A 14,415-nucleotide genomic window follows, 5' to 3' on the forward strand; every position below is an offset into this window, starting at 1 on the left:
TTGTTTAAGAGAACACTGACACGTCCAGACATGTTTTTACGACAAAACTTCACCCCACTTTCCATCCTCATGAGTAGATAATGACTGAATTTTCTTTTTTGGGGTGAACTTTTCCTTTAATATGTTAAAGTCGTGTCCTGCACCGTCCTGACGGGGGCAGCACCGTGTTTTGGTTGCATCTGTTCTCGCTCAAATTACATGAAGAAGTGCATGACGGAAGAAGACCCAACAGTCACCCTGCAGACCCTGAAACAGACAGAAAGCATGAATAGACGACATTGAATCACAGTGAGTAAACAACACAGAAACAGAAGACACGTTTGGGGGATTAGCGTTTAAAACATCTAATTTGACCTTGTGTGCATGTGTTAATGGTTTTTACCACAAGGACTCAGTGTCTTTAAACAAGTTGAGACGTGCAGGACAACTTGTACGAAATGCCAATGAGCCTGATGGTTTATTAACTCAAATGACATTGTTTCCAGACCGTGAAGCCAACAATTAACTCAGCCTGGATGACTGTAAACAGCTCTCTCGGTCAACTCCAGACTCGCCTCTGAAATCATACATTTTAATGTTGGCATGTCAATTCCACACCCAGTTCAACACGATGCTGGCACTGCAATGTTTTTTTTTTCGTTTTATAAGGGATTTCTGGTCAGTTCGGCGTAATGTCACAGGTGAAATTTCGATGAAATATTAGCGTTTACGAAGCCTTTAATAGTCACGACCGCGACCAGAGCGAGTGCTTTAACTGCAGACACTTGTCAGAATGACGCGAAGAAACATCACTGACAAGCAAATACGCGTAAAGCTTCCAAACGGAAGTAATGAAATAAGTGTGGTGTATGCCGAATATCACACTGGACCATGACGGTTTGGGAAAAGTCTTTATTTGTGATGTGTGGGGTGTGTTCAGTAACAGAAAACTAAGGCAAACTTTAATTGGCAGATGTTTTAATGGGGGCTGGCCAGGTGGGGGTGTTCAGGAAGCTAGAAAATGATTTCACATCTGTATGAACTGGCTATTTATGCATTGTGTTTATACGTTTCAAACAGGATTATGCTAATGGTCCAGAGATTAAATTGATCTGAACATCCATTGAATATATTTTTTTTATTTTCAAGTGTCATGAACATGAAAGGTGCCTAAAAGACAATACTCGCCTGACCTCCAGAGGCAAGAGAAAGCATGAGGAAATCAAGACAACTTATGTATGTTTGTGTCAAACTGATTATATCAGATTTAAGCCTACCCCATTACACACAAACACTCTCATACATGGATGGTAAGCATCTGGCAGAAACAGAGTCATGTACAAGGCCATGTATGGAAATATGTGCTGTTATCTACACTCAGCTGTTAATTCCATGAGATATCTTTAGGAAATGCTTGCAGATCATGAAAATATAAAATATAAAACGATTGCATACTCTAAATCACATCTAGCAGCCCATTTGTCCCTTCTCTTCTCATCTAGGACATGTCTGCAGGTTGTCTGAGATGGATGCTAAGCCGAACAGTGAGAGCTGCGTGTGGTGGCGGCTCTGGCTACTGGACCCCAGCATCAAGATTTACCATATGCAGTGAAAGATCTAACCTCATTGCTTCCTCCTGGAGATGGTCTCCGTTCTCCACCACTGTGGAAGACATAGTACAGACTCCTGCACCGAAGAAAATAAAGAATTCTCATGCTCACAAAACAGTCAACGCCGTCGGCCGCAAGATCCCGCAGCAGCATATACAGGTGATAAGTGAAGCGGGAGAGAACTTGGGCACAATGCACCGTGCAGATGTGATCAGAATCATGGATGACAAGGGGCTCAAGTTGGTGCTGCTCAGTCAAAACAAAGATCCTCCCGTCTACCGGCTGATGAGCGGCAAACAGATCCATGAAGAGCAGCTGAGATTAAGGGAGAAGCAGAAAGCAAAAGCAGGTATGCGGTGTCTTTGCAGAGACCTATATCAGAACTTAGTTTAATACAGTGGTTCTCAACCTGGAGTCAGACATAGTTGCTGTCTTACCGTTTATGATAATAAACTGTCTTTATTCTCTCTGCAGCCCCTGTGCAAGTGAAAGAGCTCACCTTTTCATCTGGCATCGCAGCTCATGACCTCACTACCAAGCTGAAACAAGTGGAGAGCTGGCTGGAGAAGAAGCACCATGTTAGAATTACTCTGCGATCAGGACGAGGGGCACCTGCAGTCGACCTGGTGAGGAAGAGCTCCCTTTTCTTTTCTTTTTTTTGACAAGGACAGTAGGGAGATGACAGTCAATAAGGGATTCATGGTCAAAATACATCTTTCTATCATATCTTAAAGATTTGTTGTGTTTTTTTAACATTTCCCATAGGACACATCTCTGGACCAGATGGTGCTACAGATGGGGATGATGGTAGGATTTGTTTCCAAACCGAAAGTCATACGTGACGGTCAGGCAGCCATGTGCATCCTGCGACCGCCTTCAGCAAAAGAACTGTCACAAAAGAACAAGGCTGCAGCTGAGCTGTCAGACGAGTCCAGTTCGAAAACCTCTCAAAACAAAACTGAAAACAAGGCGGACACAACAGAAGAGTCAATACAGCAGTGAACTGATGGAAATAAAACATTTTCACAAAAAAAAACTTCACAGACTGGTTTTAATTCCTGACTTGTAGAGTGCTGTTTTGGTTTTTAAGAAAGCTCAGGTGTGTTATAATGACACATCAAACAAAACAGCCATTAGAGATTAGTCCGTGGACAGTTTCATCTTTGTGAGCCATGTCACTGGCACTAAAAAGGTCTTGTGTATGTGCTGAGCGGAATAATAAAACTTGGGCATCTGTGTGCAGCACTTGAGGATCAACCGTGACAAGCTTGATGATGATTTTCACAATAATTTGTCAAAATTGCTTGACAGAGGGAGTCATTGTTGTCATCAATGGTGTAAGAAAGTGAGATGAAAATATCAAACCCAACAACACTGCATATCTTTCTCTGCTTTATTCAAGATTCATCTTTATGTTGTCTGTAAAAAATAAAAATAAAAGCAAATTTGGCGTACAGATACATTCACTTGTCACAGATAAATGTGTTCGTTTGACTCGAGTGTCAGTTCCACACTTTATCAACACCTTTCTCTTTTAAAAGCAGAGATACTGTCCTGGAGCCTTTATTTTTAAACTAAAGTCAATCTTTTCCTATACATAAAAAAAGAAATTTTAAAAAAAGAGAGAACATAAAAACATAAAACCACCTTAAGGCCCAAAAAAATAAAAATCTTTCCTAGATTGTGTTAGAAAAAAATGAAACAAAAGCAGCTTAACTAGCATGCATGAACAGCATTTGTCAATATGCCTCGAGTACTTTGTAGGAGGAGAAAGGTTTAACAAAGTGATAGTCCAGGTTGCCGCAGTGAGGGCACTGCTGGACGTTGCTGTACTCGGAGAAATACTGCATCCCGACTCGAACGTCTACCACCGGCTTCCCGCAGTGTTTACAGTTGAGACGAGCCTGAGGACACACACAGGTCAATTATAACATACATGGAAGTTAAAGAGTAACTCCGCCAATTTTAAACTGTGTTTACAGGTCAGAGTGCTACTGCATATGTGAAAAACTAGTATATAGCCTTTTGTGGCTCCAGGGGAAGCTGCATGTAATCTGAGAAATTGCCTCCAGTGATGTCACTCATACCCCTTTAACACTGGCCAAAAAACCCACATAGACCCCCTAACATCTGGCTTGTGTGTTCAATGTGAATGTGAATTATCTGGATTTACTCCCTGGTCAATTCACACTGCAGTAGTCGGGTATTTATCGTCTCCAGTTCAGCTTGTCTTGGCTGTGATGTGAACACAACATCCGGGCAGACACACTAATTTACTCTCCTTCTCAGACACAATGCTATGACGTGTGTTGAAGTTAACGGCCGTTGGCTTGTTAATACCTTTCCATCCATCTCTGTAAAGCAGCGCTCGGACATCTTTCAGTCTGCGCTGATATTTAAACAGGTACAGTTGTTTGTGGCTTCTGCGTGGTCTGAGCCTCATCAGCAGCCTGATCGGTACTTTACATGTTCAGCTCATCAGAGATCAAAAAGAAGCGAGATGTCTCGCTCCTCAGCAACTTCTGTCATCAGCTCCGGAAAAAACAATGTGACCAATCTGAATATTACTGATTAAGACTAAACAAGTTTAACGTCTTCTGAATGTAGTCTGATGAGGTTTATAATTAATTTTGCAGCCCTAATTGTAACTCCTGACTCACTTTAGCTCCTAAATGTTCCACTATGATCACCAGCTAGTTGCTAACTGTGTCGCCTGTTTTTACCTGCACGGTTCTTGGCAAAAATAGACCTGAAAACTACCTACAGACAGTCATCTTGACATCATACCAGTGTTTCACTACAGTTCTCAATGTCTGTTTCTGTAGAATAGGTCACAGACATGAAGAGAATACACACAAGTGAAGAGCAGTTTTTTTCCTGTGCACTCTCTTTTTCTTTTCCTCCCTCCCTCTCGTTCCCCTCCCGTATTCTCGCTCTTTCAGCAGGGGTAAATTAAAATCACCTCATAATATTTATTGATAATTATCAAAGGCAAACGCCATGTAAACAGATGGCAGGCAGGAGCTGCGCTGCGGCAGCAACACTGTAGCCACGCACTACACAAGCATCCAGTGTGGACAGCCTGTTACAGCAGGTTTATGAGAGCTTTCCTTTCACTGAAAACAGATGCCTGCTGTGGGTGGAAATAGGTGGATAAGAAAGTCACACTGAATCCAAACAATAATGTTTCAGGCCAGAAAACCAAAACAATGAGCTGAAAGACACTAACACACTCCATTAAGCCGAGGGGTAACTGTAGTTTTGGGTGATATTTCTCTGCTGGTTCGTCAACACGATCAGCCCCCTCTCACTCAGTCATTTGTTTCATTGTTAATCAGGGTTCCTACCTGGCAACACGGTGAAGCAGCCAGTATATCGTAGGTGTACATGGTGCCCAGTTGATGCCAGCTCCCGTCCCAGCGTGACTTGCACTTGATGCAGACGATCTTGTGGACGCCTTCTAAACAGTCCACACAGATGGCGTAGAGGTGCATTAACCTGCCTGTTACAAATAAAAATGTATAATTAGGCATTACATTTACTAAATAACAAGTCAGCTTGTCTTTAAGCTAAAATAACAAACTGCTGATTACTTAATTTGCTTTTTATCAGCTTTATCGGCAAATAAAAGTTGACTATGACTGATTATTACAGTGAACTGTAACTGTAACTGATGTGGTTTCTTGGCAAGTACTAGAATGAAACTATCCCAGCTCTGCACAGCCTCTGTGTTAAAGACCCTGCGTCTTAAAAATGCTCGGAAAACGGTTGCAAGCCAGGTTTTTTAATCTACGCTAGCCAGGCAGAGCTTTAAACCTCTTAAAACTGAAGTTATGGTGGAAATACAATGAATTCAGAGCCACTCACAGGGTCCAAAACTGGTCACAAGAGAGTTTGAGTGTTCTGGTGTGTTTTCAGTGAACTTGCTTGGTAAAGCAAACACATTCATTTCCATTTCCATCAAGACAAAATCAAGCTCCAGTCCTCTTAAGGGAAAAAGTCTCGACGGTAAATGACCACTGAATAAAGAACAAAACCAATTTTAAACAAACTTTGCTCAGAGCGTGATTTCACCATTTCTCTTTCCTCAGCATTTATATTCTGCCTGACACAGAAAGCCTGAACACTGGAACCAATAATCCTTTCACTCTGATGCATATCAAGGACTATACATATCAAAGCTTGTGGGTCAGCACATCAAAGAAGCTCCATGCAGCCGCTGTGCTAATTCACATTCATGTTGGACGGTGCAGAAGCCAGCAGAAAGCCTTTTATGTCACAGTACGGGCTCACTAATGGATTAACCAGTCATAATTTGTCTATACAGAAAGTAAACAGACACAATTTGAACATGTTAGACAGAAAGTGAATATATGATTGAGCTAAATAATTGCACCAATAAATATGTCATGTTTTTTAGTGATTAGAAGCTGATTTCCTTGAGATTTATTTATGTCAGGTTTTTGCGAGTAACATAAAAGGATTAAACCATCGTTTCATAATACAATCATGTGTCATTTAATGATAATATCAATTGAATGTTGAATTAAATGTACAAAATGTTTGAATTTTTTTAAGCTACGTCAAGTTGTGTAAAACAATCTCACTTCTCATGCCATGATCTTCAAACCCGGTCTGACCTTGGAGGTGGCAGGGGACGTCGTACTCAATCTCGTCGTGGCGTGAAGGGCTGAGAAACAAAGTCCCGTCCACCAAAGGAAACTGTTCGAATACGGGCAGCGCTCGGTGGCACAGCGCACAGTTGACCACGTTCCTCTGGCTCGCACTGAGAGCTGACAGAATAAACCTATAGGACACAATATGGATGAAACGCCATTATTAAAGGGGAATTGATGTTTTTTTTAAACTTGGGCCTTATGTTTACATATTTTGGTGTGTAAAGGATACAAAAAGTTTTGGGATTGCTCCGGTACATCGCCTCAGATGGCAGCCGCCACACAGGCTGCAATGGTTGGAAAGTGATCCTTAAGTATGTCAGCTAAAAGTGCTTCTTTGTGCGAGTGAAGGGCTCAGATTGTTATTCTCAACAACATTCTGACAACATGATGGAAAGGATGCCGGCAGAGGCGTCATAAATTTTATCATCATAAAACACATTTAATTCAAACTTGAAAGACACTAAATAAAAAGACTTGTCTTTTCACTGTTCCAACAATCAGCAAACTATTCTCACTCTACAGGCTGTATATCTGATGTCTGCCCTCCCTCTTGCTCCTGATCACTAACTGAGAGTTTATCACTGAGAGAAACCTCTTTTACATAACATTTAATACAAATGTAATTCATTCTTATATACAACATATTCAAAATCAGATTTCTAGTGTTTATTGTCAGACCACTTCAGTACTGAGTTACTTTGGACTTTTGGACTTTTGTACAAAACGAGCTATTTGAATTTGAAATCTTGTTATTTTCTAGCATATCGACAAAATTAAGGTTTTTTTTTTAAACAGTGAGTTTGAATGAATGCACTGCTGAGAGTGTGAAAGAAACATGATGATGGTACTACCAGGCTTCCCAGCATGCATTGTGTGAGTGTTGCAACTCTCCAGAGACCTCCACTGTTTGGGAGTGTGAGAAGAATAGATTTGATGGAAACCTGCTGTCTCACATTGTTTCAGACCAACTTTTGTACAAGAGTGATTCCACCGGCAGTATTCACAGTTTCTTTCTTTCAAGGTCGACACTGACTTTCAAACTGAGACGACGTCACTTAAAGCAAATCTGTCTCTCACGTTTGACGATGAAGTTGTTGATTCAACTTGCATCTTCAGCCCGTAAAACTTATTTTCTCTAATTCTCAGTTTAACATATTGAAAAACTCGCCTTTGAGATGCCTTTAAACTAATTATTCAACTTAAAGGTCCCATACTGTGCAATGTGAGATATAAGGCATGTCTAGGTGCAATTTCACTTCTGTCAAGTAACAAATAACAACAAAATAATAAAAAAAATAATAGAACAACAAAAAAAGAGGTTTTGAACTTGAAAGCATTTAAATATTTCCTCGCAGAGATCCTAAATAAAAATATGAACTGAGAAAATGAGCAGAGTATTGGGACCTTTAAGTTCAGGTTGAAGTGTTTTACAATGTACCTGCGCAGCTCTTCTCCCTGGCCTGCCTGGGCGTCGTCCTCCATGCGGACGTGGTAGGTGTTGAGTTTGTGTCGAGGTACGTGGGTGAGGAGCTCCGAGAGGTCCAGCCTCCTCAGGAACTGCACTGGGTGAGTGTGGGTGCCGTCGCCCACGCTGCCGGAGGTGAGCCGGTGATGGAGCGGGAGGGCGAAGGACAGCGGCAGGGGGAGAACAGACCCGGAGTCGAGGTGAGCTCCGCCGCCGGGGGCTCCCATCGAGCAGCCGCCGCCTCGACCCAGAGCTCCCCCGATCAGGAGGTGTTTCCTCTGCGGGTCCATGTGGACGGCTGATTTGAGGAACTCTCCAAGCGGACGGGAACCTCGTAATCCTGCTCCTCCGCCTCCTGGTCCGAGGGCAGCGGTGGGGGAGAAAGGGAAACCAGTTGGAGGAGACTGTCCAGGAGAGTCACAAGGAGACTTCTGAGGGGGCCCCAGACCAAAGGGTCCTCCTGCAGCAAGTCCTCCTCCTGCTGCTCCTCTCTCTGAAGAGTTCTGACGGTCCATTGATTGTCTCCGAGGTAACTCCTGACTAGAGGCTCTGTGGGATAGTTTACCTCCTACTGCTCCTCCTGGTAGCTTGCTTTTCTTGGGCTCCTCACAAAGCCCGTCCCCGGCCCCCACAGCCCCTCCACCAGACCCGTTCCTGCCCGTGCTCCTCTCAGGCGGCTTCTTCTTGCGCTCGTCCTGCATCCGTTTCACCTGATACCAGTCGGTGTCTTTCTTTAGATGGCCCTGGCCGCATCGGCAGGAGCAGAACCTGAAGGCCAGGTCGTAGCCCTTCTTGGTCCACATGTTCTGCCGGCACTGCTTCTCGTTCCAGGACCGCGCTCGTCCAATGCAGTTGAACTGGACGAGGATGGAGCTCTCCCACTCGTAGAAACACTGCAGATGCATCCAGTTGCCGTAAGGGCAGAGCTCGTTGTTACAGAGCACCCGCTGGTAGTCGTCCTTCTCCAGGTCGATGGGACGGGCCAGGCTGCAGCCGAGAGGGGTCGCACACTGGCCCTCTGAACCAGTAAAGACAAGAGGAGAGAGGATTAATTTTTATTTTCTCATCACAATTTCCCACAAAAGCCTGATTTATTCACATCATTCACACGTGAAGTTTATAGCACCTTCAAATGGCTCATTTTCTCACAGCAACAGTCAGACAAACAAAGATATTTAACTTCAGGGTGCGACTAATGATAATTATTGACTCATCTATCTATTATTTTCTGGTTTATTGACAAATTGTGTCGTCTATGAAATATCAGAAAATCCATAAAAGTGCGCTTCATTATCACCTGGAGCCCAAGGTGACGTCTTCAAATGCCCAAAACCAAACATGATAAGTTTACTACAAAACAAGAAAAAGGAAAACAAAGGACGCTCGTTTAAGAAGCTGGAACCATCAGTGTGTTTTTTTGTGTTTTGTTTTGTCAGAGAAACAGTCTGAAAACCTAAATGTTTTCTATTTACACTAATATAAATCAAGGAAGTAAACAAATGCTCATATTTTAGATGGTGGAACCACTAAAAATATGGCATTTTTCACTTAATTTGATAAATTATTTGAAGCTGAGTCACTGAGAATTAATCAACAACTACCTTGACGATGGAATAATCTTTTCAAATAATTTTCCTAGCAAAAATACAAACATCTGATGATTCCAGGTTCTCAAATGTGAGAATTTTCTGCTGTTCGTTGTTTTAAATTATGATAAACTGCTAAAATCTTGGATATAGATATATTTGGACTTTGGGTTAAAGAAAATTGGGATTGGGATTCTTTTTTATTTGTCCTTTATTTATTTTGTAGATAAAACAATTTGTTGATTGATTGAGAAAATAGTATGTGAATTAATCGACAATCACAATAATCATTAGTACCAGCCCTGAAATGATCAGAACTGAAACAATTGGTGGATTAACAGATTTGTAAATCAACAAATTTCTTCTTCTTCTTCTTCTTCAAGCTTCATCTCGACAGCACAGATTTAACTTGAAAATGAAGAAACCACCCCAAGTTATATTTTGCAAGATCCTCGTCATCATCAACTCAATGTGAGATAAAAAAAAATGTTAACAGAGAGATTCCAGTGTCCTCGCTGCCTCCTCGCCATCAATTTATAAAATTCAACTAGGCCACCGAAGCCTGTGAGCAGCTCTCTATTCAAGCGCTGCCAATCGTCAAGTCTGGATGTGAATCAAGCAAATGTGGGCACACAGTCTCAACAAGAAGTAGCTCATGATAATACACTGTGGGTGTTTGTGGAGTGGGGGCAGTTTCCTCCTTTCTTTTCCGGTACTGTCAGTTATTTTTTTTCTCTCTCTGAGGTCACCACACAAGAGAAAAATATAGTTTCCCATTCATTTTTAGCTCTATGCATCATTTTATTGGATAAGTGCTGCACTGAGTCGACACAGAAACCCAGGAATAGACAATATCTACATAAAGATACTGTCTAAGTTGACTTAACAATGCACTTTAATTATTTTATGATGTTATAACAAAACAAAGGTAACACTTTATCATAACCATTATTAATAAACAGTACATTTATATGTTATATATTTGAACTCTTTTTGTGTATCTTGACATTATTGCAAATGAGGGGAACCTCAATGATTTCCGAGGCTTAAAAAAGGTTTGAATTCAACTGAATTAAAATTTATAAACCATTTGTAAAGTTGTATAAACATCAGTCGCTACTTTATAATGACCATCTAAATAATGTTTACAAATAAACACAGTATTTATTAACCATTTACAAAGTATTATACACTTCAGTTTAATTGTTTGTTAACAGCGAAATAACTATTAACTAAAGTTTAATTAAAAGGTGCAATATGTGAGAATTGGCCATTTGTTGAACTCATACTCCAAACACACAGCGGCAGCATATCACCTGAGTAGCTAACTATACTCTGTTTGTGACTGTACCTACTGTTAGCTTAGTTAGCTATATTGAGCTTGGTTAACTTTATTGAATATATACTCCAAACACACAGCGGCAGCATATCACCTGAGTAGCTAACTATACTCTGTTTGTGACTGTACCTACTGTTAGCTTAGTTAGCTATATTGAGCTTGGTTAACTTTATTGAATATATACTCCAAACACACAGCGGCAGCATATCACCCAAGTAGCTAACTGCTGCTAACTGTATTTTGTTTATGACTGTAGCTACTGTTAGCTTGTTAGCTCAGTGAGCTATTTTGAGCTCATACTCTAGACATAAAGCAGTAGCATATAACCAGAGTAGCTAAGTGCTGCTAACTGTATTGTGTTTATGACTGCAGCTACCTAGAGTTGGTGTTCACACAGCTAGCACAGGTACTTTTAACCGCTGGGAGAAAGAGGTTTTCATGCCTGGGGCTAGCCGGTTAGCATGCTAACATCAGAAGGTAACTCTACAACACAATACAGACACGTCTTTGACAGAATGTCAAAACTGTTATTTCTTCACATTCTGGTGAAACTTTTACTTAATTTTTGAACATTTTAAACTAAAATTCTTACATATTGCAGCTTTAACTATGAATTTACCATTCATTCATACCAAAATATACATTAATTTTCTGTAGGGTTGCAACTGCAGATTTATTTGTGTATTATTGATTAATCAATTAATTTCTAGTCAATATAATGTGTCCTATTTAAATACATTTTCACCAAACTCAATGATAATTTGGTTTACTATCATTTAAGACAAGACAGGGTAGCATATCTAACATATTTTAACATTTTTTTTTATCATATTAACATATTCGAGAGGCTGGAAAAAATGCTTAAACATTTACTTTAATGATAAATAACAAAAACAGTTGCCGATTAGTTTTCTTTTGTTTAACTTAAAGGGGCACTACGTAGAAGAAATTCAAATATTTACAATATTAATTAGGTAATAATACAAACTCAGACATATTTATTTTATCCATAACTGAATAAACAAGCTGTTCTCAGAGGAAGATAAGGTCCCCAGAACTCTGTTTGAAGCTAGAAAGGTGGCAGGGTCCGCCACATACAGTATAAACCAAGTAAAACAGTATGAAACTGTGTTGTCCTTTAAGGTCAGTTTGTTCTTTCAGTTTATTCAGTCATGAAAGAGAAAAATGTTTGTTTGTTTATTTAGTTTGTTCAGGCATAAAAACTCAGTCCATGAAGATCTTTCTCTTCTGATTAAAATGTATTCCCCAAAACTGCATAGTGCACCTTTAATGATTGATATATTAATGGTTCAAGCTGTACTTCATTGGAATGTTAACTATAATGACTAAAACACACACTTTACAATGCATCTTTGCCTTAACAGTTTTATAAATGTTATAACAACGTAATCATATATCTATATTGAGATCTGATATTATTTATCATAAAATATTGAACCAGTTATATCTAAAGTGCAATAACCTACACAGGATCTGAGATGCTGTTTTTCCATATACACGTCTGACTCAAGCAACATTTGTTCCACATTTACAAAGTGCAAGAAGCCAAGCAGGACAACTTTTCCCAGCAGTTGTAAGTCTGTATTGGTTGAAGTTGAACTTGAGTGCGCAGACAAGCGGTGAAGCGTCAGTATTACCCTTGAGGAAGGCCACAACCAAAAACTGTGTGAACGAAGTGCGCGTCAGGAAAAGACAGCTGAGGCCTGCAGAGTAGCCTACACAGCAAACACAACAGCCATCGATCATTAATGTGGATGTAATAACATTCAAATAAGTCTTGCATTGTGCCATTAACAGTCTCTGAGGCTGCATATGACCACGAGGGATCTTATTTTCATGGGTTATAATCCCTTTCCCCCCAGAGGATCTCGTGGCGCCAGCATCCATTCATAAATCCTGCAATTTAAAGATTTCTTGCTTATCGTGCACAACTCAACCGTGTTACAACCAAGACTAAAGGCTGTTTACGATAACACGCTACCTGTGCTACAATTCGGCTAACATCCGACACACCAAGCAACACCTGTTTCAGCAATATTTAAACTTTTTCCTTACTGTTCTTGCACCAAAACAAACCACAGTGGCCTTTCAAAAATCCGTGTAAAGCAATGACACAACCAAAGACTCCAGTCTAGGTGAGGACATGCTGATTGCTGGTTCACAAGTACACCCACGGCCAAAACAAAACCACTCTATTCATACAAGGCCTCAAGTCGTGATCGACCATTATAGCCTCTGTTTTCCGATAACGAAAGAACCCTTAAATTGACACGTTTTCAAATAGAAGTTTGGTACGGCAGTGGAACGAAGTGGAGGGGGACAGTGCCAGTTTGCAACGTCGAAGTGCATGTAAGTCACAGTCGCACAGACAAGACAGACAAGAGCTTCCCCAGGCAGGAAAGGCAGCATCACCAAACTTCTACATCTGCGTCCGTTTCCTCTCTCTTACCACTCGAGCGCTCGTTTCTGGGTGCAGCCGCCGCGGCCGCGCCTCCTGTTGCGGCCGCACAGGCTCCATTTTCCTGCTCATCTCCGCTACTGTTAGTGCGTTTGCTTTTCTTTCCCTTGTTGTTCTTCTGGTTGGGCATTGTACAGGATTCGGATGTCAGTGTTATTTTCGACCTCTATCAGCGGCTGCTGTCAACGCTGTGTGACATTTCTGTGGACTCCATGTCTGCAGTGTGTTTGCAGTGTTTTCTCTTTGTGTTGTTGTTGTTGTTGTTGTTGTTTGGCTGTCCTCGTGCACCGACAGGTAGGTTTCGTGCAGCTCTGACAGCACCAGTTAGGAGGAATAAGCTGCTATAACCTTTAAGATCGAAGGCGTGTCCGTCTCTTGTTTTGATTCCTGCTCCGCTGTTTTCTTCCACCCACTGACGTCACAGGACCCCGCCCCCGGCACTGGCCGTCAGCGAGTTATGCCGCGTTCCCGTTCTGTGGGAAAGCTCGGATTTTACTGCTTCAAATGGATGTGTTACTATTTCAAACTTTAAAGGTGCCCTATGTAGTTTAGGGGGGAAGCATTTTTTACCCAGAAGAGAGAGATCTAAACTCTCTCAGTTTTCATGACTGAATAAACAAACGAACCTTAAAGGACAACACAAGTTCATACTGTTTTACTGTGTATTTGGCAGACCCTGCCATCTTTCCAGCTTCAAACAGTTTGGAGTCCACGAGATCCTCTGGGGAAAATTGGATTATCACCCATGAAAATAAGATCCCTCGTGGTCATATGCAGCCTCAGAGACTCTTAATGGCACAATGCAAGACTTATTTGAATGTTATTACATCCACATTAATGATCGATGGCTGTTGTGTTTGCTGTGTAGGCTACTCTGCAGGCCTCAGCTGTCTTTTCCTGACGCGCACTTCGTTCACACAGTTTTTGGTTGTGGTCTTCCTCAAGGGTAATACTGACGCTTCACCGCTTGTCTGCACACTCAAGTTCAACTTCAACCAATACAGACTTACAACTGCTGGGAAAAGTTGTCCTGCTTGGCTTCTTGCACTTTGTAAATGTGGAACAAATGTGGCTTGAGTCAGACGTGTATATGGAAAAACAGCATCTCAGATCCTGTGTAGGTTATTGCACTTTAGATATTAGTAGTTCAATATTTTATGATAAATAATATCAGATCTCAATATAGATACATGATTACGTTGTTATAACATTTATAAAACTGTTAAGGCAAAGAAGCATTGTAAAGTGTGTGTTTTAGTCATTATAGTTAACATTCCA

The 14,415-nt window shown here is 41.1% G+C and overlaps 2 protein-coding genes across 5 annotated transcripts; one reads left to right on the top strand and one right to left on the bottom strand.

Moving 5' to 3' along the window:
• The first annotated feature begins 185 nt into the window (after positions 1 to 185).
• mtif3 (mitochondrial translational initiation factor 3) lies at positions 186 to 3,051 on the top strand. 3 transcript variants are annotated; one of them, XM_073492981.1, is made up of 4 exons: positions 186 to 288; positions 1,482 to 1,938; positions 2,064 to 2,215; positions 2,355 to 3,051. In XM_073492981.1, exons 2-4 carry the CDS (start codon positions 1,485 to 1,487, stop codon positions 2,589 to 2,591), a joined length of 843 nt encoding a protein of 280 aa, XP_073349082.1. In that variant the 5' UTR covers positions 186 to 288; positions 1,482 to 1,484; the 3' UTR covers positions 2,592 to 3,051. The 3 variants fall into 3 exon arrangements, with proteins under 3 accessions (XP_073349082.1, XP_073349083.1, XP_073349084.1); XM_073492982.1 differs by having other exon boundaries at positions 213 to 288; positions 1,454 to 1,938; XM_073492983.1 differs by lacking the exon at positions 186 to 288 and adding an exon at positions 342 to 1,215.
• On the bottom strand, positions 2,969 to 13,516 carry heca (hdc homolog, cell cycle regulator). 2 transcript variants are annotated; one of them, XM_073492980.1, is made up of 5 exons: positions 13,129 to 13,516; positions 7,707 to 8,751; positions 6,230 to 6,396; positions 4,937 to 5,091; positions 2,969 to 3,493 (listed from the first exon to the last, which is right to left on the bottom strand). In XM_073492980.1, exons 1-5 carry the CDS (start codon positions 13,265 to 13,267, stop codon positions 3,329 to 3,331), a joined length of 1,671 nt encoding a protein of 556 aa, XP_073349081.1. In that variant the 5' UTR covers positions 13,268 to 13,516; the 3' UTR covers positions 2,969 to 3,328. The 2 variants fall into 2 exon arrangements, with proteins under 2 accessions (XP_073349081.1, XP_073349080.1); XM_073492979.1 differs by having other exon boundaries at positions 6,197 to 6,396.
• Between the last annotated feature and the right edge of the window lie 899 nt (positions 13,517 to 14,415).

The sequence above is a fragment of the Pagrus major genome, chromosome 22 (genome assembly GCF_040436345.1).
Source record: "Pagrus major chromosome 22, Pma_NU_1.0".
NCBI classification, from domain to species: domain Eukaryota; kingdom Metazoa; phylum Chordata; class Actinopteri; order Spariformes; family Sparidae; genus Pagrus; species Pagrus major.